We start from the raw sequence: 20,851 nt of genomic DNA on the forward strand, positions 1-20,851 counted from the left end.
TCATCTGCTGGTTGAATGGTTGCGCTTCAAAGTGACACTAAAAGCGAATCTACACTGAAAGTTGATGTCATTTATGATTCACAACAACTTTTAGTACACAGAACTAATCACATACCTTAATTTATCAAAGAAAAATAAAGCACTCCAAAAATATAAGAGGATTATTTAGCTCTTCTTCAACGAGTTGAAGAATCCTTGCTGAGACGATTCTGCTCTCGCCCAGGATTTGGTGGACACGAAGCATTCTCATCTCCTTCTTCTTCCATCTCTGCCAGTTTGTAGTGCCGTAGAGACTCCGAGATCGAATGTTCTCCTTCCTTTCAACTTCATGTCTTGCCACTTCTCTCTGTGGGCTTCTTTGTTTCTGAAAAGTGGGCGAACGGCTCAATTTCCTGCTCGAAAGAGCCATCCGCGAAGGACTAGCAGTTTTATGATCACCCACCAGTGTGTATGGCCTTTGCTCCGTGCTAGGCTTCACTCGCGAGGAAGAATGGGATAATAAAGACTTGGTAATACTCCTCGAAATCGAAAAGGCGAAAGGAGAAGAAACCGAGAGTGAATTAGAAGAAGAGGAAGAGAGTAGCAGTGGAGGAGGTGATTCGGAGACGACAAGCTTGTCTTTCACCACGACGATAGAGTCGCCGGCAGGATTCGAAGGGCGGATAAAGATCTTGCCAACACACGAACCCATGGCTGCCAAGCTCAACTAAAGAAGTAGCATTGGAGGAGATAGGAGCAAGTTCTTTGTTTCACTTATATTCTCTGTTCATGTTGGAAGATTCACGGCGTATTGATGGCAATGACGTTTATCATGTGATATGGCATCTTTTGGCACAAAGGAGTTATTAAAGCAGTCGGAAACTTTCTCTGATTTATAAAAAAAATTGATTAGTAAAGTCTAGGTGATTGGTATGGTCCCATAGAAATTTTTTATCGATCATCAAAATAAATCGGAAAGTTTCATTTGGAAGAAAAATTCCTGTAAACTCATCATAGTTAGGTCTCGAATCATAGATACTTTGGTGATAATCAGGAATAACTTTCTCTGATTTATAAAAAAATAATTAATCAGGTTGGGTAACGTCAAGCTTGGGATGATCGGTCCGATCTCATGAAAATTTTCTACCGGCCACCAAAGTAAATCAAAAAGCACTCGCAGCGGACAGTCCAATAATCCAACATCCTTTAATTGTGTGTCCTATTTAGAAGAAAAATTTCTATAAATTTATAATTTTAATCATCAGTATTTGGATGATAATTTGAATGTCTTATCATTGCATCATAATAAGGGTAACTTTTTCTGATTTATGGATTTTATACATGGAGTTATTAGGGAAAAATAGGATATTTATATCACCACAGGACCAGAAGCTTGTTCTAAATAAGAGGAGACGGCAGCCGCTCACGTCGTTAGTTCCACGGCAGCCTGACTCTTTTGACTGCCGTTAACCCTGTTTGTTTTTTTTTTCCCTTCACTCTTCTCCCTTCTGCGCTTCGCTCCTTGAGCTGGTGGCGGCTTACCCACGTCGTTTCGCTCGGATCTGCGTAGCTTCCTCTTGATTCGAGGAGTGAAGCCGCCTCCTCCTCCTCGCTCCGCCAGGATCTCTAGGTCTCGTTCCCTCCTCCGCATTTCTTGGTACTTATTTTCCGTTTTTCTGTTCTCCAGGCACGTCTAGTTTCTTCCTGTTTGTTTTGTTGAATCGGAGATGACAGATACGATGCTTACTTTATGGGCAAAATGTTTTTTTTCCCTGTTTTTTGGTTCGATCTTATCATAGAATAGTAGATCCTTGTCCACTGGCTTCTGATCTATTTTCGAATGAGAAATGCAGTTCATTTGTACTAGAGCAAGAAAAATTGTTCTTTCCCGTTGGATTTGTTATTAAAGATGAATTTTTGGTGCAGGTAGTTTGAGGAATGGACGGGTTCAAGGCATCAGGGCTTCGGAAGGTCGGATCCTACGCTTCGATAGCGGAGGTCGATGACCTTGATCTGTCGCGGCTTCTTGACAAGCCCAAGCTGAACATCGAGCGGAAAAGGTCATTCGACGAGAGGTCAATGAGCGAGCTATCGATCAATGTCAGAAACCTTGAGAACTACGACAGTTTGTACTCCCCTGGAGTTAGGTCCGGGTTCGACACTCCAGCTTCGTCAGCTCGCCACTCCTTTGAGCCGCATCCGATGATTGGTGAAGCGTGGGAGGCGCTGCGGAAGTCATTGGTGTATTACAGAGGACAGCCTGTGGGTACAATTGCGGCAAATGATCATGGCTCGGAGGAGGTCGTAAACTATGATCAGGTTATTTACCGGCTTTCAGAGTTCCTATTGATTAGATATATCTTTTTGATCAGATAGATCCTAAGGAGATTGGCATGTGTATGATAACAAGAAACTATAAACCAAAAATATGATATCCTGACCTCTTAACTTATTTCCTAGCAAAGTTGTAGCAAATAGTTGATGGCTTGTTCAGTTATATGGAAATGATAGGGAAAAGAAAGCATAAAAATGTTTTTCTCTTTAGTTTAAAAAAAGGGGGAGGGAATTCAGATTTATTGTCACCAAATTTGGCAGTAATTAAGGGAGAGAAAATTCAATCTTTAATAAGCGCAATATATGGAAATTACCTTCTTCCTTCCTGTTCTATCCAAGTAAACAAGATGGGTGGAAGTTAGCAAAATGAAGTAAGATAATATAATTTTCTGCTCACTTAAAATACTATTTTTTTTTACTGCCCTTAAGGTAAACCTGTTAGAAATTATAAATGAGAAATTAAAAGTTTTAAGTGCCTTTTGGATAGTTAAAGGGTGACAACTTATGAAGAGGTAGTGTGCCTCTTAGGAAAGGATGCGATCTACATTTTCCAATTCTAAATGGATGGATGAGATCTAATTGAACCAAGAGGTTCTTATACCCCTTCATTTAGTATAAATAAAGTCCCTCACATTCTCATTTCACTCACTCAATTCCTTCTAAGCAAAGCAAGCATTGCATTCCATACTTGCATTGGAGAGTTCGAGAAGTCTTCTTCGATTCGGAGGTCTTGCGATTTGCAGTGTTGTTATCGCAAGATAAAGTCGTTGTATCTTGGGAGACGATTGCTGTGTTCCGCGAGCACCGTGTGCGGGGCAAATTCGTTTTAAAGAGATAGAATCTAACTCTAGCCTCGACTCAACCAAAACGGTGGCATACCGTCATTTTGCCCGCGCTCAAATTGCACCAAAACAAAGATCCCAACAATTTTAAGACGAATTCTAATCGTGCAAACTGATGGTTGGGATCAACGACGGTTCAACCGCTATTCCACACGGAGAAAAGCCGGAGAAGTTCAACAGACCCGACTTCAAACGATGGCAGCAAAAGATGTTGTTCTAACCTGACAACGCTAAACCTCGTACGGTTTTTGCATGAAAACTCATTGGCTGCTATGGAAGGCAAGTCCAATAATAAGGCTGCATGCGATATGTGAAGGTACGGAGATTTCCTGTGGCACAACTACGTTTTCAACGCATTGGACAACACGTTGTATAACGTGTATTGTTCGATGGAAACGACAAAATCTCTATGGGAATTACTTGAAAAGAAATACAAAACCGAAACACTGGATTGAAGAAATTCATCGTCAGACGGTTTCTAGATTTCAAGATAATGGATTCCAAGAGCATGACATCTCAAGTCCAACACATGCAACTGATAATGCATGATTTGGATGCCGAAGGCATGAAGCTGAACGAGTCGTTCAAAGTAGCCACGGTAATTGAGAAACTCCCTTCGTCATGGAAGGATTTCAAAAATTACCTGAAGCACAAGCAAAAGGAGATGAGACTTGAAGACCTAATCCTAAGGCTACGAATTGAGGAAGATAATCGAAAGATGTCCGACTCCAGAGGAACAAAGCGGGCAGTCAACGAGATGTTGAACCTTGCTGAGCCAAAAGCCAAAAAGCTGAACCAATCCAAAAAGAAGGCTCAAGGCAAGAAATTCAAGGGCATATACTACAACTGCAAAAAACCAGGACACATGTCCAAAGACTGCAGACGCCCGAAGAAACCAACCAAGAGTCAGAAGGATGCTATGAACCAGGTCGTAACTTCTGACGACATGGAATTGGATCTCACTGCGATCGTGTTTGAAGCCAACACGGTGATGGATAACTTGAACCAGTGGTGGAACGATATTGGAGCAACACGTCATATCTGTTCTGATAAGGCGATGTTCTCCAAGTATACTCCGATAAGTGGAAGAAAGCTCTATATGGGCAATTCCACGACATCCCCGATTGTCGGACTCGGAAAGGTTGTTCTGAAAATGACGTCTGGGAAAGAGCTAACTCTCATTGATGTGCTCCATGTTCCCGACGTCAAGAAGAATCTAGTTTATGGATCGACACTTGTTAAAGCCGAAGTCGGTTTCAGACTAGTGTTCCAGTTAACAAATTTGTACTTACGAAGAATGGTGTATTCGTAGGTAAGGGGTACTTAGAACAGAGTCTGTTCAAAATGGTTGTAATGACCGTACACCGTGACTTTGATGGTAATAAAATAAAACCTTCCAGCTACATTGTTGAGTGTTTCAATTTATGGCATGATCGATTTGAGTATGTTAATAATAATACTCTTAAATGTCTCGTCAAGTTAAATTTATTACCAAATGTCAATATGGACAAAACACACAAATGTGAAGTGTGCGTGGAAACAAAAATGACGAGACTACCTTTTCATTCAGTGGAAAGGTTAACGACTCCTCTAGAATTAATACATAGTGATCTATGTGACTTAAAATTCGTGCAAACTAGAGGAGGTAAAAAGTATTTTATTACTTTTATCGATAATTGCACGAAGTTTTGTTATGTCTTTCTTTTAAGAAGTAAAGACAAAGCTTTAGAAACTTTCAGAACATATAAAATCGAAGTTGAGAATCAACTTGATAAACGAATTAAAATAATTCGTAGCGATAGAGGTGGAGAATTTGGTGCACCGTTTGATGAGTTTTGTTCAGAATCTGACATTATCCCTCAGACAACGGCGCCTTGCCTCAATCCAATGGTGTAAATCGGATATTAAAGGAAATGATGAATGCCTTGTTGATAAATTCAGGCTTACCCCAAAACTTGTGGGGGGAGCTATATTATCAGCAAACCACATTCTCAACAAAATCCCTCACAAGAAAATCGATAAAATGCCATATGAGCTATGGAAAGGCCGCGGGTCATCGTACAAATACCTGAAAGTGTGGGGGTGCTTAGCAAAGGTCGAAGTACCCAAGCCAAAGTAAGTAAAAATCAGACCTAAAACGTTCAATGCGATATTTATCGGATATGCCCATAATAGTAGTGTATATCTTTTCATAGTTCACAAGTCACACATTCTTGATATTCATATGGGAACAACCATGGAATCTCAGAATGCGATATTCTTTGAAAACATATTCCTGAATAAGAAAGGAAACATTCAAAGTGATAACAACGGAAATTCTAACAAAAATGATGTTTCTGAACTTAGTTGTCATAAAAGGACTATTGACAATTAAATCGAAGAGCAACGTCGGAGCAAACGGGCTAGAGTTGAGAAATCGTTCGGGCCAGCCTTCATGACTATTATGTCGGAAATGAACCCAAGAACATTAAGCGAAGCTCTCTCTAGTCCCGACGCCCCATTGTGGAAAGAAGCTGTCAAAATGAAATCGAGTCCATCATGAATAACCATACTTGGGAATTAGTAGACCTTTCTTCTGGTACTAAACCATTAGGTTGTAAGTGGATTCTAAAACGCAAGTATAAAGCTGATGGATCGATTGACAAGTATAAAGCCAGACTTATAGCCAAAGGATACAAGCAAAAGGAAGGTATTGATTACTTCGATACCTACTCACCGGTGATAAAGATTACATCCATACGAGTGCTGATAGCCATCGCAGCACTGTTTAACCTTGAAATACACCAAATGGATGTTAAGACTGCATTCTTAAATGGTGAGTTGGAAGAAAAAATCTATCTGGAGCAACCCGAGGGGTTCGTAGCTCCAGGAAAAGAGGAAAAGGTGTGTCAACTTGTTAAGTTGTTGTACGGACTTAGACAAGCGCCTAAACAATAGCACGAAAAATTTGACAAAACAATGCTATCAAACGAATTCAAAATAAATGAATGTGACAAATGCATTTATGTCAAACACATACCTAAAGGTCATGTAATCGTTTGTCTATATGTAGACGACATGCTTATAATGGGCAGTAATCATGAGTACAAAGAAAATGTTGACCAAGAATTTCGATATGAAAGATATGGGTCTAGCAGATGTTATATTGGGAATTAAAATTCTCAGGACATCCGATAGAATAGTTTTGACACAATCCCATTATGTAGAGTCAGTGTTGAAAAGGTTCAATGCGTACAATCTCTCTATAATAAAAACACCTATAGATTTAAGTCAACACTTAGCGAAAAACCATGGTGAGCCTATATCGCAATTGGAATATTCTCGGATAATAGGCAGTTTGATGTATTTCGCAAACTGCACACGTCCAGATATTGCTTGTGTGGTAAACAAGCTGAGTCACTTTATGAGTAATCCAAACGATACCCATTGGAAAGCACTGATGCGAGTTCTTAGATATTTGAAATATACTATGAACTACGGATTACATTACGGAACGTATCCCACTGTCTTAGAGAGATACTGTGATACTAATTGAATATCAGATACAAAAGACTTCAAATCCACTAGTGGGTATGTATTCACAATCGGTGGAGGAGCGGTATCTTGGAAATCCACAAAGCAGACATGCATTGCTCGGTCAACTATGGAATCCGGGTTTATAGCACTAGACAAAGCAGCAGAAGAAGTTGAATGGCTGAGGAATTTCTTGGAAGATATTCCGAGCTGGACGAAACCTGTGCCTGTCGTACTTAAACACTGTGATAGTCAATCGACGATTGGAAGGGCACAGAGTAGTATGTATAATGGTAAGTCTCAACATATACGTCGCAGACACAATACCATTAGGCAGTTAATCTCGAACGGAGTGATTGCAATCAACTATGTCAAGTCAAAAGATAACTTGACAGACCCTCTAACGAAGGGGCTAAGTCAAGATCAAGTATACTGCTCATTGAGAGGAATGAGACTAAAAATTTACAACTAAAACGACTGTAGCGGTAACCCAACCTTGTTGACTGGAGATCCCAAGATCTTGGTTCAATGGGACAACGAAGTTACAGAAATTGTGTTATAGCACACGAGATATATTATTTTTATCCCAATCCTAGGATAAACTTATGTTATCCTACCACATGTAGTGAGGTTATGTGCATGCTTTTAATGATTTCTATACCTTTATAAGGTGGAGTATGATAGGAAACTCTTGATAGAATTGTCACCTATGTGAGTGTGAAGACTGACCGCTTCAATGAAACACTCATGAATCCAAGATGGTGTCCATGGCTAAAACGGAACCAACCATGAGAACCAAAAATAGGTGAGATAAGTCTATGTGTGGGTGTTATTATCTTAGTATACACAAACAGCTGAGCAGTTCAAGACATCACATTCACTGCATAGCCTAGTATGCTCAATAGCATTCCACTACGGAAGGTTCAAAGCCACAAGCTACCTCTCCCGATGCATTAACTTATCGATTGAACTCTCCTTAGGTGATAATATGCATGCATTAAATTTCATTTATGTGGGGGATTGTTATAAATTTTAAATGAGAAATTAAAAGGTTTAAGTGCCTTTTGGATAGTTAAAGGGTGACATCTTATGAAGAGATAGTGTGCCTCTTAGGAAAGGATGTGATCTACATCCAATTCAAAATGGATGGATGAAATCTAATTGAACTAAGAGGTTCTTATACCCCTTCATTTAGTATAAATAAAGTCCCTCACATCCTCATTTCACTCACTCAATTCCTTCCAAGGAAAGCAAGCATTGCATTCCATACTTGCATTAGAGAGTTCAAGAAGCTTTCTTCGGTTCGGAGGTCTTGCGATTTGCAGTGCTGTTATCGCAAGATAAAGCCGTTGTATCTTGGGAGACGATTGCCGTGTTCCATGAGCACCGTGTGCAGGGCAAATTCGTCTTAAAGAGATAGAGTCTAACTCTAGCCTCGACTCAACCAAAACGGTGGTATATCGTCATTCTGCCCGCACTCAGATTGCACCAAAACAAAGATCCCAACAAAACCCACCATTAGTCTTCAGTATGATAGCTTTCTTACTATTTGCGATCCCTTTTAATCCTTCTCATGTTATAGGTTCTTTTAATTGTTATTTGGTTGTCTTTACATGTTTTGCAAAGTGCAAACTGACTTTATATACTTGACTTTTCAGTACATCTGTTTTCTAGATAAATATTCATGATGGTATCAATAAAACCATGTTAGACCTTACTTGATTTGTCGGTTGTTTATAATCATTGGGTAGCAAAATGTAAAACCGTCACCTTGCCCCTCCAGGGTAACTCCCACTGTTTGGATGGGAGGTAAATCATGGGGGGACTTTACCCAGCAATAGCACGGTTGTCTATAATCATGATTTGATTTGCAGTTGTCTATCTTTAGTCTCATGATTTAGCAATCATGAGGACAAGATGACAAAAAAAATCAAATAAGATTTTCTCTGCTTCTAGAGAAATGTTGAACTAACCTTCGGTATGACCATTGGTTTACATCATGTAGGTTTTTGTTCGTGATTTTGTACCAAGTGCACTTGCTTTTCTAATGAACGGAGAACCAGAGATAGTCAAAAACTTCCTTCTGAAAACTCTCCATCTTCAAGGTTGGGAAAAGCGGATTGATCGCTTCAAGCTGGGTGAAGGTGTGATGCCAGCAAGCTTCAAAGTGCTTCATGATCCTGCTCGGAAAACAGATACTTTGATTGCCGACTTTGGTGAAAGTGCAATTGGAAGAGTTGCACCTGTTGACTCAGGATTCTGGTGGATCATTCTCCTTCGTGCCTATACAAAGTCCACTGGCGATTTATCTCTTGCAGAAACACCTGATTGCCAAAAAGGAATGAGGCTTATATTAGCTTTATGTCTGTCCGAGGGCTTTGACACATTTCCTACCCTGCTTTGTGCTGATGGATGTTCAATGATTGATCGAAGAATGGTAAGATTATAAACATTGTGTTCATCTATCTTTACTCGGCATCCTTCAATGTTTTACTTGTTAAACATGCATAGTGGGAATTATATGTATAGTTAGTGTTGTAAGTGTCTTCTTTGTTACCTTAGTAGTTATTATAGGGAATAAGTCTAGAACATCCCTGTTTGGCTTTAGCAGTTGGACATGAACTGTACTATACTTTTCTTAAAACACTTCTGTTTGGTAAGAATTATTGCTTTGCCACAAAAATTCTTAAGTGATTAGTTTAGTTTTTATATCTTACAATTTACATGTTTTATGTGCCACTTTCAGGGTATATATGGTTATCCTATAGAAATTCAAGCTCTTTTCTTTATGGCCTTGAGGTGTGCCTTAGCAATGCTTAAACATGATGCCGAAGGGAAAGAATTTGTGGAACGAATAGTGACACGATTACATGCATTGAGCTACCACATGAGAAGTTATTTTTGGTTTGATTTTCAGCAACTAAATGATATATACCGCTACAAAACTGAAGAGTATTCTCATACAGCAGTCAACAAATTTAACGTGATACCTGATTCGATTCCAGACTGGGTGTTTGAGTTTATGCCCACTCGTGGTGGCTATTTTATAGGTAATGTCAGTCCAGCAAGGATGGATTTTAGATGGTTTGCATTGGGCAATTTTGTTGCCATTCTGTCTTCTCTTTCTACACCAGAGCAATCTATGGCTATTATGGATCTCCTTGAAGAGCGTTGGGAAGAACTGCTAGGGGATATGCCTCTCAAAATAACTTATCCTGCGATTGAGAACCACGAGTGGCGAATCATCACTGGTTGCGATCCAAAGAATACCCGATGGAGTTATCACAATGGGGGATCTTGGCCAGGTTAGTTAAATTGAGATCATTAGTACTAGCATAAGTAACAACAGATCAGAAGAATTTACACTCAAAACTCAATACAAGTTCTCTCTGTATATCTAACTCTCATGCAACTATTCTTCCTCTTTTTCTGCGATTGCAGTTCTCCTTTGGCTGCTTACTGCAGCCTGTATCAAAACTGGTCGACCACAGATCGCTCGGCGCGCAATAGAGCTAGCAGAAAGCCGGCTTTTGAAAGATGGCTGGCCAGAGTACTATGATGGCAAACTAGGGAGATATGTAGGAAAACAGGCTAGGAAGCTCCAGACATGGTCCATTGCAGGTTACTTGGTTGCTAAGATGATGTTGGAAGATCCATCACATCTTGGAATGGTCTCGCTTGAAGAGGACAAGGCAATGAAACCTCTGATAAAAAGATCAAGCTCATGGACTTGTTGAAAAAGTTTTATGGAGAAATATGTTCAGTAAAAACATACTTTTCTTTCGAATTCACAGCAATTTCATCAATTCACATCCTTTTATGTTTCTCACAAAGAAGGCTTTCTTTTGTACAATACATGCAACTGCAATAAGTTCATTCGTGATACAAACATTGGTAGTCTAAAGGATACAATCTAGATCTATGTGAAGATTTGAGAGGACTGTCTGAAAAGATGTGGTTGATTGCTTTACTCTTAGAGGATCTCCAAAGTATACAAATTGTCAAGTTTGCTTAGATCATATTTTGAGAATTGTTGATTGTGACTTGTGATTGCTAAACTACAGAATTCTCAGATGTGTTGTGCAAGTGTATCGATATATTTCGTCCTTTATTTACTTGTTGGTTTGTGCTTATTTGATGATCTTAAACAGCCTCATGAGCCCTAAGGTGATGGCCATGGTGAGCCATCCTCCGAGCACCACTCTGAGGCACGACCTCCCGGACGGAGCCCGGCCAAGTGCTGCCCCGACGCAGCCAAACACCATGAGTGCAGTACTCGCCACGGCCGCTTTCACCCCCAACCTCACCCCGTGGCTGCTTATAAACCCGGCAACCACCTTCGAGTGACTCAATTAGTATGGCCATGTCGCTTTTATCTATTATTCAATACTCAATTATGTCTTGCGCCTCTTCGAGTAACTCAGAGAGGCTACTAAATGATCATTTTCACTCAAGTGTTTTTTTTTGTACAGTTTGTTAAAAATAGGAAGAAAAATGTTTTTGAAAACGCTTGCTTTTGATAAATTGTAATTGCTTCTTAGAAGTGAGATTTTCAGATATGAGGAGTTAAAAAGGTGAAATATATCTCACATGTCGTTGTATGTTGTGGATGGATATCACTTTATATCATTTCTTATATATGTCTTCTATCTAATGGGTCTGTAAACCGTGTAAAGATCCATTCTCTTTCTACCGATCGTAATACTGATTGATTAACAAATCATTTCCTATAGATTTTAGTCAACCGATTGGATTACACCTGTTAATTGCACCGAACGTATTATCATGGTCGCAAAAAAGCAACTACGTTTATCTTAGTGTTCCTACTAATCCGTCTTAAGATCAACATGAAGGAAATAAATTATGAATGACTATTAAATTTTGAAATAGTAAATTAAGGAGACATGTACCTCGATTATACCGAGATTTGAACCACAAATTTAATGATAATAATACTTGATACGTTAACCACTATACTTTTCTAAAAGGACACCGAGCATATTATCATATGCCAAGCAAACAGGTTGATTGAGAAAAGGTGACCAATTGAGTTGGTCAAGCTATAGCTAACCGGGCGGTTGAGCAAGTCGAACTGATTAAAGTGTAAATAGATCAAACTTAAGCTATTTAAGGCATCGATCAAATTAGATATACAAATCAAATCAAATTAAGAATAGACCTTAGACCATAAAATTCTAACAAAATTATATATAAAAATCTATAGAATTAGTTCTGGAGTAAACTCGAATTAATTAAAATAATTCATCTTTGACCATTAAAATGTAAAAAATAATAGCTTCTTAGGAATTTTAAGAAAACTATGTCAGTTTTCGAATTTAAAAGGATTTTTTTTATTTAAAAATATATATGTTAGGCCATCTTATCTAAATTAATTTATTCTGGTTACTAAATTTTTGATTTATTAATTATATACAAGGATTTTTATGCACTTACAAAGAATATTTTAGTTTTTTAATTGAAAAGAACTATTTTAGAGTTAAGAAATATCCTCATGTTTAAAATAATCAAATTTATTTATTTTTAAATAATTCAGTAAAGTTAAAAAAAAGAAAGATTAATTAAATGTTCCATTTAATTATTGAGGTGTCCACCTCACGATTATTTACTCAATTAATTATAATATGAACGATGGTTGAATGCTTTCACGTGGTTTGACAAACTCAACACGTAAAAAGCAAAGTTTAGGTTAAAAGGTGAATTTAAGAAAGGTCGAATTACCCTAAGCAATTAAATAATTTTTTTTGTATATGTGATTGGTCAGGAAAAGAAGATGTATTGGAGAAAAATTAAAAGAATATTTTATTTTATAATTTGTTTTTTTTTTGAATGAAGAGTACTTTATTTTTATTGAATTATTATGAAAAAGGAAGTCTCTACATCTATCTAATCTACTTTTTCTAGAGTGAATGGTTGAAAGTCACACTTAGATTATAAACATAAATAATTTTTTTCTTGAATTTAATATGGAGATGTAATATTTATATTATGTTAAATTATTTAGGTCGAAGATGTAATATTTTTAACATGTATATAAATTAAATTTTAATTAATAAAAAATATACTTTATTAATTTATTTGTCTAATTTTATCATATTTTTAAATTTTCATATTCTTATGAATTTTATTTTTTATTTACTAATTTTTAAAATATATTTTTATTTGATTTTAGAGTTGAAAATGGATTTACCACACAAATCCCTTGGTTTTGATAAGCTATTAGAACTACTTGCATCAGGATGAAAATTCATCAAATAGTCCGATCAATTTAATTGACTAGTCCATCCAACAAGTCAAACCTGTTAGGCCCGTTAGGGTAAAAAAATATAGATATCTTTATAAGGTATGAAGTTATCTATTTTAACATAAGATTATTATAATTTTATTTTTAAACTCTACCTAAAATGTCTCATATTAAATCTATGATCTTTTTTATAACCTTGTAACCTCAACAATTTCAACCCCCCCCCCCCCTCTCAAGCATAAAGTTTATCCATTTGACGGCTGATCCTCGACCTACCAAGTCTTTCTGCTCCTAAATCCATCCAATTTACTAGGACTTCCTTTGCCTCTTAGTCCAACTGACTTATTAGGTCTTCCTACCCCTCAGTCCACCTGACCTACTAGGACTTCCTTGCCCTCAGTCCAACTGACATACTAGGTATTCCTTGCCTAGCCGCAACTAGGACTTTTCTGTCTGACTATCTACCAAGACTTCCTACTTGGTGTCCGATCCTTTTGATTCGAGCATGAGAGTCCCTACTTCATTTATTCGAGGTCAATCTTCTACTCACATGATTCGATTAGACCATAACTCTTGTGCATAAATTGTTGTGATCAAAGGATTCACATATCTCTACAATAGTATGATATTATTTATTTTGGGTCTAAACCTTCATGGTTTTGTTTTTGGGCTATACCCAAAAGATCTCATGCTAATAGAGATATCGTACATCCTTTTAAAGCCCATGATCTTTTCCATATCTTTCCAATGTGAGAATTTGATTGTATCCTAACAATCCTCCCCTCAAACTAATGACCACAATTATTTTCATGGTCTTAGCCTCCCTGCGAGCATTCGATCACTCTTGATTTGCTTTGGGTCTCCCTACAAGTATCTGGTCACTCTGACATAATCCAGACTTTCCCCATAAGCATGCGGTCACTTTTAACCTACTCCGGATCTCCCCGCGAGCATATGGTCACCCTGACTTGCTTCGGACTTTCCCATAAGTATTCGGTCACCCTAACCTACTCCGAGTTTGTCTGTGAGCATCTTGTCACTTTTAACCTACTCTGGGTCTCCCCACGAGCATCTGATTACTCTGACCTACTTCAGGCCTTCCTCGCAAGCATCTGATCACCCTGACCTACTCCGGACCTCCTGTTACTTCGTTCAAGGTCACCCCACATGACATCTGGTCTGGACCATGACTCTGATATCATTTGTTAGGGTCAAAAGAATTTAGATATCTCCATAGTGGTATGAAATTATTTACTTTGAACCTAAACCCTTATGATTTTATTTTTGGACTCTATCCAAAAGATCTTATATCAATAAAAATATCTTTCTCTTTTATATATATATAGCTATCTATCTGTTGTGTATAATATATAAATACACCTAAATCTTATAAGAACAAGTAACTTAATCTTTAGCTAAAAGATCGTCTATAAATTGGGTAAAGGTACGTCAGACCTATGTAATAATGTAATTAAAGGGCGACACTAGTGATCATGCACATGTGTTGCGTGTGTAATATAATACATAAATACATGTAAATTTTATAAGACTACACTTAATCTTAGCCAAAAGACTGCTCATAAATTAGGTAAGGGTACATTAAATCTATGCAATAGTGTAATGAAAGGTAGACACTCAAGAATCCCAGCAACAAGCAACTGTAACGAATTCACCCTTATAAAAAATTAAATTAATATATCATACTTGACCTTAGCCAAAAAGCTGAGAAAAGTATGCTTTTTAACATCGCCGACCCAAGGTATTTATAAAACCTTCTCTGTTCACAGTGTTGTCAATTCTAAGATGTGGAACTATAGAGACTCTAAATTCCTAATTAATTAATGAGAAAAATTCTCAATAATATGAAGTTGTTGTTGAGTCGAACTCTAGTGTTGGGGTTGCAAGATTGCAAATATAGTCTTATATTGAAAACACATGAGAAAGATCATGAGTTTATAAGAGAAAGATATCTCCATTGGCATAAGGCCTTTTGGGTAGAGCCCAAGAGCAAAACCATGAGGGCTTAGGTCCAATGTGGACAATATCATATTATTGTGGAGATATCTAAATTCTTTTCTACAATTGATATCGAGCCCAGACTGTCAGAAGGTTTAACCGCCGACTGTGTACAAGAGATATGGTATGATTGAGTCATGTGGGTACAATATTGGCCTCGAACAAAGAAAGTGGGGGCTCCTCATGTGGGTACAATATTGACCTCAAACAAAGAAAGTGGGAGCTCCTATGTTCGGATCAAGAGGATCAGACAGAAAGTCCTAGTTGCGGTTATGCAAGGAAGTCCTAGTAGGTCGGGTGGACAGAGGGGCAGAAAGACTTGGTGGATCGAGGATCGGACGTGGGAAGTCTGTGGTTCTTTGTTTCGATCCTACATCTAGATCCATGATTGATTAATGAGAAACATTCCTAATAATACGTTACAGCTGAGTCTCGAACTATAGATCTCTGATTAATTAATGATAAAAATTTTCAATAATACACCGCAGCTAAGTCTTGAACTCTAAATTCCTGATTGATGCGTTTGTAGGATCGTAAAGTCGCTAGAGGGGTGTGAATAATGATTGTCCAAGATCTCGATTAAAAACAAGTTACACGGTGGGGAAAAAAATACGGAGAAAGAAAAATCAAGTGCTAACACAAGTATTTTTTACTTAGTTCGGAGCCTTCGACGACTCCTACTCTAAGGTCCGCACTCGTCAAGTACTTTCGTTGGGTAATCCACTAAAAATTCTAATAATTACAAAATTTAAGTACAAGAATTATAAGAAAGTGTTACCGACAATAGAGAAAATAAATAGATCTTGATCGCCAGTTGTCGGAGGAGCTTTATAGTGTCGTAGAAGCTTTTCTGGAGTACCACGCAGGAATGAAAGTCATAGCATATGATGTTTTGAAGTTGCTGGTCGAATGCCCTTATATAGGCTCATTCCGAGCACCTGGAACCCCTCCGGGCGCTTGAACCGCGGCTGACATGACGATCTCTCGTCGAAACTTAATCCGTTAAGTTTATCCATTTCTAGGTGCCTGGACCCCTTTCGGATGCTTGGACCGTTAATGTGGGGTTGGCCAGTCATCACACTCCAACTCAACTTCGAGATAACTTTTCTTGTCCGAGCGCTTGGACCAACTCCGGACGCCCGGACCACCTAGCTGCCTGCGACACCTGCCCTGGCGCCCGGACTCCTTTTTTTCAACCTTTGAATTCCTACAAAAAAGGAGTTAGTCCAAGCAAATAAAAATATATTTATCCCGCAAAATATAGTTAGCACAACATTAATAAAATAGGAGCAGTAATTAGATTATGTTTCCTCGAGACCAGGATCTAGTCAAGGTCTTAACTTAAGTTTCCCAAATAGACCTAAGTTGGACCAACGCCTATAGTTCCCTCAACCGAGAACACGTCCTCAATGGATCTCTCCTCGTGTTGCTTACCTCCGATTACCAACTATAGTCAATCGACTTGCCTTTGACCCACCAAGTCTTCCCGCTAGTTGTCAGGTCCACATACCCAACTGGACTTCGATCGGTTGTCAGGTCATGTGGACCTAATCAGACTTCTCGCCAGATATCAAGTCCCACGGACCTATCTGCACTTCACACCAGCTATCGAGTCCCGCGGACCTAGCTGGATTTCGGCCTGGTGTCAGGTCCTTTAGACCAGTTAACTCCTGCACACTTGGTAGAAAGATTAGACAAATAACACATCTAACTTTAAACAATTTGTCATACATCAAAATCAAATTATTAGTGCAATTTGCACAAACAGTGTTGGTAGAAATTAATAATAAACCTTAGAATTTTTTTCGATGTGAATGGAAAAAAAGCTATTAATATAATTTTATTTTAAATTTGACCAAAATTAGTTGGTAAAGAATCCATATTATTAATAAAATAGTTATATATATATATATATATATATATAAAATATAGGAAGATTTTAGCTGGTACATTCATAGGGGACTGAGTGTGAGATCGGACGCCCGAAGTTCCGCCCGAGCACTTTGATCGTCAAAAGTGAATTGGAGTGTTCAGACGAGCCTCCGAGTGCTCGGTTTATACTTAGTCATATATGAGTATCCAAGGCAAGAGGTCAGATCCTCTGGTCCAGATTCTTCTGGATCAGAGGAGGTCCTGTATGTTTATTAATAGGATGAATTGAACTCCACCTATTTAACAAGTGAGGTACAGTCTACCCATTTAATGAATATATAAGGATTCAAAATTGATCCAAAGATCCTAAACTAGAGGATCCCTGTCCCAAGGTAAGGTTGTGCTAATGAGGATGTGCAAACATATGTCACGTTGGAAAATGTGTTTATAATTAAATGATGCTTTTAAGTCAGGAGACCACTTCATAAATAAATACCCAATGAATGATGTTGCGTTCTTTCGCGTGGTTTGACAAACTCAACGAGCTATCTATATTATATTATATTATCTTTCTATTTTACCATTTACTTGAGAATATGACATTTAATAAACAACTCTTAATTGATGAATTGATTAATTCAGTGAATTATAAAATTAAATTATATTAATATTTTTCATACTAAAAATAATTTTAAAATTTAATTAGTAATTTTAACTTTTTAATTTCTATGTGCTATCTACGTAGTTTTTTCTCATCACCTCAATGCTTATCATCGTTCTCTCCTCTTCTCTCCCTTTTCAATTTTTATTATAATTTTCTCTTTCTTATCATTTTTTATGTTACAATATATCAATTCATCTGTTTCTTATTGATTCTTAAGGAAAAATCACAGCCGTATCTGTCATGCATGTATGATGTATCTCATCGATTATCTCATTAATTTTTAGACGATATAAGATATTCTTACTACATAACTTGAGTTATGATTAACAACCTAATTTCTACTCTATTTTCAAATTAAAATTTTTATAGAATAAATAATATTATTTAATTATTTGACAGTAAATATTCATTTTATATAATTTATACATATTCATGTATTATGAACGCATATGTGTGATGTCTAGTATTATATATAAACTTGAACCATGATTAGAAAATTAAGTGATATATTATATGTTGCTTTAGGATTAAATTAACAGCAAGTTAATTAAGGACAAACTTGCATCCCCACGTAACCATTAATTCCCTACGAACTTGCTAACTAATCAATTCCACGTAACCCCTTCGCAGCAAGTTAAGTACAAAATTCTTCTTGACATTGCCGGCAATTTATCATGCAAGATCTCAACCTATCCTCTACTAATTTAATGAGGTGTGACTGTTTGAAGGAATGTATCGACTAAGTTTGATGATTACTAACCTGAACGACTGTTGACTATATGTTGGAGAAGACTAATTTGAAAGACCACTTCAACTAATGCATAAGAGTTATGTCATCTCTAAATGAGTCAACGAGCTCACCACTGCACATAAAGATTATCGTACCAATAACATAAATAACCTTTTGGTGGCTAAAGTACTCCTATGACTCCCCAATTTAATCTTACATGTTGAGTTAGAGTTTCATAATTAAGTAAGCTTAGATAAATAAGTCATTATTAATTAAACGATGGTTAAGTAAGTAAGATGACGAAGTAAAGTTAATTAGTGTGCCATACTTACCCTTTTAATTAAATTCCTTTAAGAATTTACATATTATTAGAATATTCATACATTCTAAATTACAAGGAGCTCCCTGTATATTTCATAAATCTCTAGGTAATCCAGCCTAAACTCGCTAGAATTTCTAAAATCTAAGGAGTTCATTAATGTAACAATGAGGAGCATCTTGCAAACAGAGGAACTCTTGAATTAATCCTTTTTCTTCTCATCCAATTTCAATAACCCTGACATCAACAATTGAAATGCATGATTAAATCAGTAGGTAGAAACTAAAATATAGATCTTTGTTGATTGTATATATGCCACAAAAAGAATAGATCGCAAGGAGTCAATTGATGAACTCCATACCGTGCATGCAGCAATAAGTTAATTAATATTAATTAATTGTTGGTGTAATGGTTGAAGAGATCCCAATAAGCCGCCGGAGAAGGAACCATCATCCCGGTGTTGGAAAAGAATAGATTGTTGGCGTCAGGACTCGCCACGAGTTGAATCGACGGCGGCAGCGGCGGCAGATGCGGCGGCGGCGTAAACAGAGCCGTCGGAGTAAACATCACCGGGGATATCCACGGCAGGGACGCAGGCCCCGGCGACAGGATCCCTCCTCCTCCTAGTCTCCGCTCTTCCGGCGAACGAATGATTTCCACCACCACGTCGTCGACTACTTCGCGATTTAATATTCGTGCAGAAGCAGAAGCGGAGGGGGAGGAGGTGGCGGCCTTCTCGAAGGCGGCCAAGCGGGCGGCCGGAGAGAATTGAGCCGATCCCCAGTTGCCGTGGGGGTTACCGGCGGTGGCACCGCCGGCGAGCGAAGACGACGACGAGGGCGCCGCGGCTGCCGCATGGACGCTGGTGAGGCTCTGCACGACGGCCATGAAGTCGGCGGGGGTGGTGTGGATGACCTTGGGCGAGACGGCGTAGATGATGACGGGCTGCCGGTGCTGCGGCGGCGGCGGCGCCGCCGGGGGCTTCCTGATCTTGCGGGACTCCTTCCTCACAGTGAGAGGCGCCGGCCGAGGGCCGTGCAGCTCTCGCGGCCGTGCGAATTGTTGCCCGGCCCCAGCGCCGGCCCCGGAATTATCCATGGCGGAAAGAATTATTTCTACTTTGGAGAAAAGAAACAGAGAGTGAATCTAACAAAACCCAAATGGATTCGGAGAAAATCTAGAGGAGAATATATTGGCGTGCACAAAATTTGGATTGCGCAAATTTTTATTTAACTCCCACGAGTTTAGAATTATCAAAATAATGACCTCCAAACTCCTATAGATACGGTAGACACTCGAATCCATCTCAGGTTGCGCTCTTTGGATCCGACTCTAACATTTTCAAAACGCTAGCTATTAGGGCTGTAAATGAACCAAGCGTTCATGAACAAGCTTGATGTTCATCTTGGTAAGAGTTTGTTTATGTTCGTTCAATATACATAAGATTAATTAAACAAACAAGCTTAAACAGCTCGTTAAGTTAAACAAACAAGCTTGAACATATATGTGTTTAGGTCGTTAACGTTCGTGAACAACGTTTGTGAACAACATTCATGAACAATGTTCACGAACCATTTTCATTAATAAAACTCTTTTCAATATGCTAAATAAATAATAAAATAAAATAAAAAAAAAAAATAAATTATCAAGTTCAATAACCAATCAAACAATCAAACAAACTTGAATTGAGAGTTTGATAACATCTAAACGAACCAAGCTCGAACCAAGCTCAAGTCAAGCTTGAATTGAGAGTTTGATAACATCTAAACGAACTAAGCTCAAGCCAAATTTCAAACAAGCTCAAGCTCATAAAAAATAAACCAAGCTAAACTTGAACACTCATTTCAAAATCTTGGTTTATTTTAAGCTCGGCTCGGCTCGGCTCGGCTCGGCTCGGCTCGGCTCGACTCGGCTCGGCTCGGCTCGACTTGGTTACCTTCAAATAAGTTTGAACATCTCAAAGCTCGATTCAACTCGGCTTGTTTACATCCCTATTAGCTAGATTAAATAACTATTTTAGTAATTTAAGCATATGTATAAATTGTGGAAGCAAAATGAAAATTTGCATACGGAGCGAGTAACGAAGGAAAAGGATGGCAGAGAAGGAAAAGTTCAAGCCGTAGTCTTAGCGTTGAACTCGTCCATGGAGGAGGGCTGTTACAAGAAGTAACATCTCCCTCTAATTTCAATCAATATTAATATACATTAATCACTTGTTGCCCAGTCAAACCTAACTAAGCTACCCACTTTGTTACATTCGGTGTTAATTAATAATAACAATATATTTAGATGTATCTGGAATTATTAATTCGAGAGGATC

At 38.1% G+C, this 20,851-nt stretch overlaps 3 protein-coding genes and 1 pseudogene across 4 annotated transcripts; 1 reads left to right on the forward strand and 3 right to left on the reverse strand.

The window, feature by feature from the left end:
- Window positions 1-31: 31 nt before the first annotated feature.
- Window positions 32-716, reverse strand: LOC122017615. Its single transcript, XM_042575267.1, has 2 exons — window positions 443-716; window positions 32-364 (listed from the first exon to the last, which is right to left on the reverse strand). The coding sequence occupies exons 1-2, from the start codon at window positions 689-691 to the stop codon at window positions 125-127; spliced, it is 489 nt and encodes a 162-aa protein (XP_042431201.1). The 5' UTR covers window positions 692-716; the 3' UTR covers window positions 32-124.
- Window positions 717-1,457: 741 nt separating this feature from the next.
- On the forward strand, window positions 1,458-10,609 carry LOC122014672 (probable alkaline/neutral invertase D). 2 transcript variants are annotated; one of them, XM_042571022.1, is made up of 5 exons: window positions 1,458-1,609; window positions 1,906-2,298; window positions 8,674-9,105; window positions 9,415-9,973; window positions 10,110-10,609. In XM_042571022.1, exons 2-5 carry the CDS (start codon window positions 1,918-1,920, stop codon window positions 10,403-10,405), a joined length of 1,668 nt encoding a protein of 555 aa, XP_042426956.1. In that variant the 5' UTR covers window positions 1,458-1,609; window positions 1,906-1,917; the 3' UTR covers window positions 10,406-10,609. The 2 variants fall into 2 exon arrangements, with proteins under 2 accessions (XP_042426956.1, XP_042426955.1); XM_042571021.1 differs by having other exon boundaries at window positions 1,477-1,636.
- Window positions 10,610-14,519: 3,910 nt separating this feature from the next.
- On the reverse strand, window positions 14,520-14,665 carry LOC122018186 (annotated as a pseudogene).
- Window positions 14,666-18,550: 3,885 nt separating this feature from the next.
- Window positions 18,551-19,686, reverse strand: LOC122017141 (protein MKS1-like). The gene is made up of 2 exons (XM_042574674.1): window positions 18,893-19,686; window positions 18,551-18,768 (listed from the first exon to the last, which is right to left on the reverse strand). Exon 1 carries the CDS (start codon window positions 19,627-19,629, stop codon window positions 18,925-18,927), a length of 705 nt encoding a protein of 234 aa, XP_042430608.1. The 5' UTR covers window positions 19,630-19,686; the 3' UTR covers window positions 18,551-18,768; window positions 18,893-18,924.
- Window positions 19,687-20,851: the final 1,165 nt, after the last annotated feature.

Source organism: Zingiber officinale, chromosome 8B (assembly GCF_018446385.1).
Source record: "Zingiber officinale cultivar Zhangliang chromosome 8B, Zo_v1.1, whole genome shotgun sequence".
NCBI classification, from domain to species: Eukaryota; Viridiplantae; Streptophyta; class Magnoliopsida; order Zingiberales; family Zingiberaceae; genus Zingiber; species Zingiber officinale.

What these genes read in the sequence shown, in the direction of transcription:
- LOC122017141 (XM_042574674.1), bottom strand. Translation starts at nt 19,629, where the DNA reads ATGGATAATTCCGGGGCCGGCGCTGGGGCCGGGCAACAATTCGCACGG.
- LOC122017615 (XM_042575267.1), bottom strand. Translation starts at nt 691, where the DNA reads ATGGGTTCGTGTGTTGGCAAGATCTTTATCCGCCCTTCGAATCCTGCC. An exon ending in AGCAAAGGCCATACACACTG is followed by an intron (nt 365 to 442) that starts GTGGGTGATCAT and finishes CCCACTTTTCAG; the next exon opens with AAACAAAGAAGCCCACAGAG.
- LOC122014672 (XM_042571022.1), top strand. Translation starts at nt 1,918, where the DNA reads ATGGACGGGTTCAAGGCATCAGGGCTTCGGAAGGTCGGATCCTACGCT. An exon ending in CAATGATTGATCGAAGAATG is followed by an intron (nt 9,106 to 9,414) that starts GTAAGATTATAA and finishes TGCCACTTTCAG; the next exon opens with GGTATATATGGTTATCCTAT. An exon ending in CAATGGGGGATCTTGGCCAG is followed by an intron (nt 9,974 to 10,109) that starts GTTAGTTAAATT and finishes CTGCGATTGCAG; the next exon opens with TTCTCCTTTGGCTGCTTACT.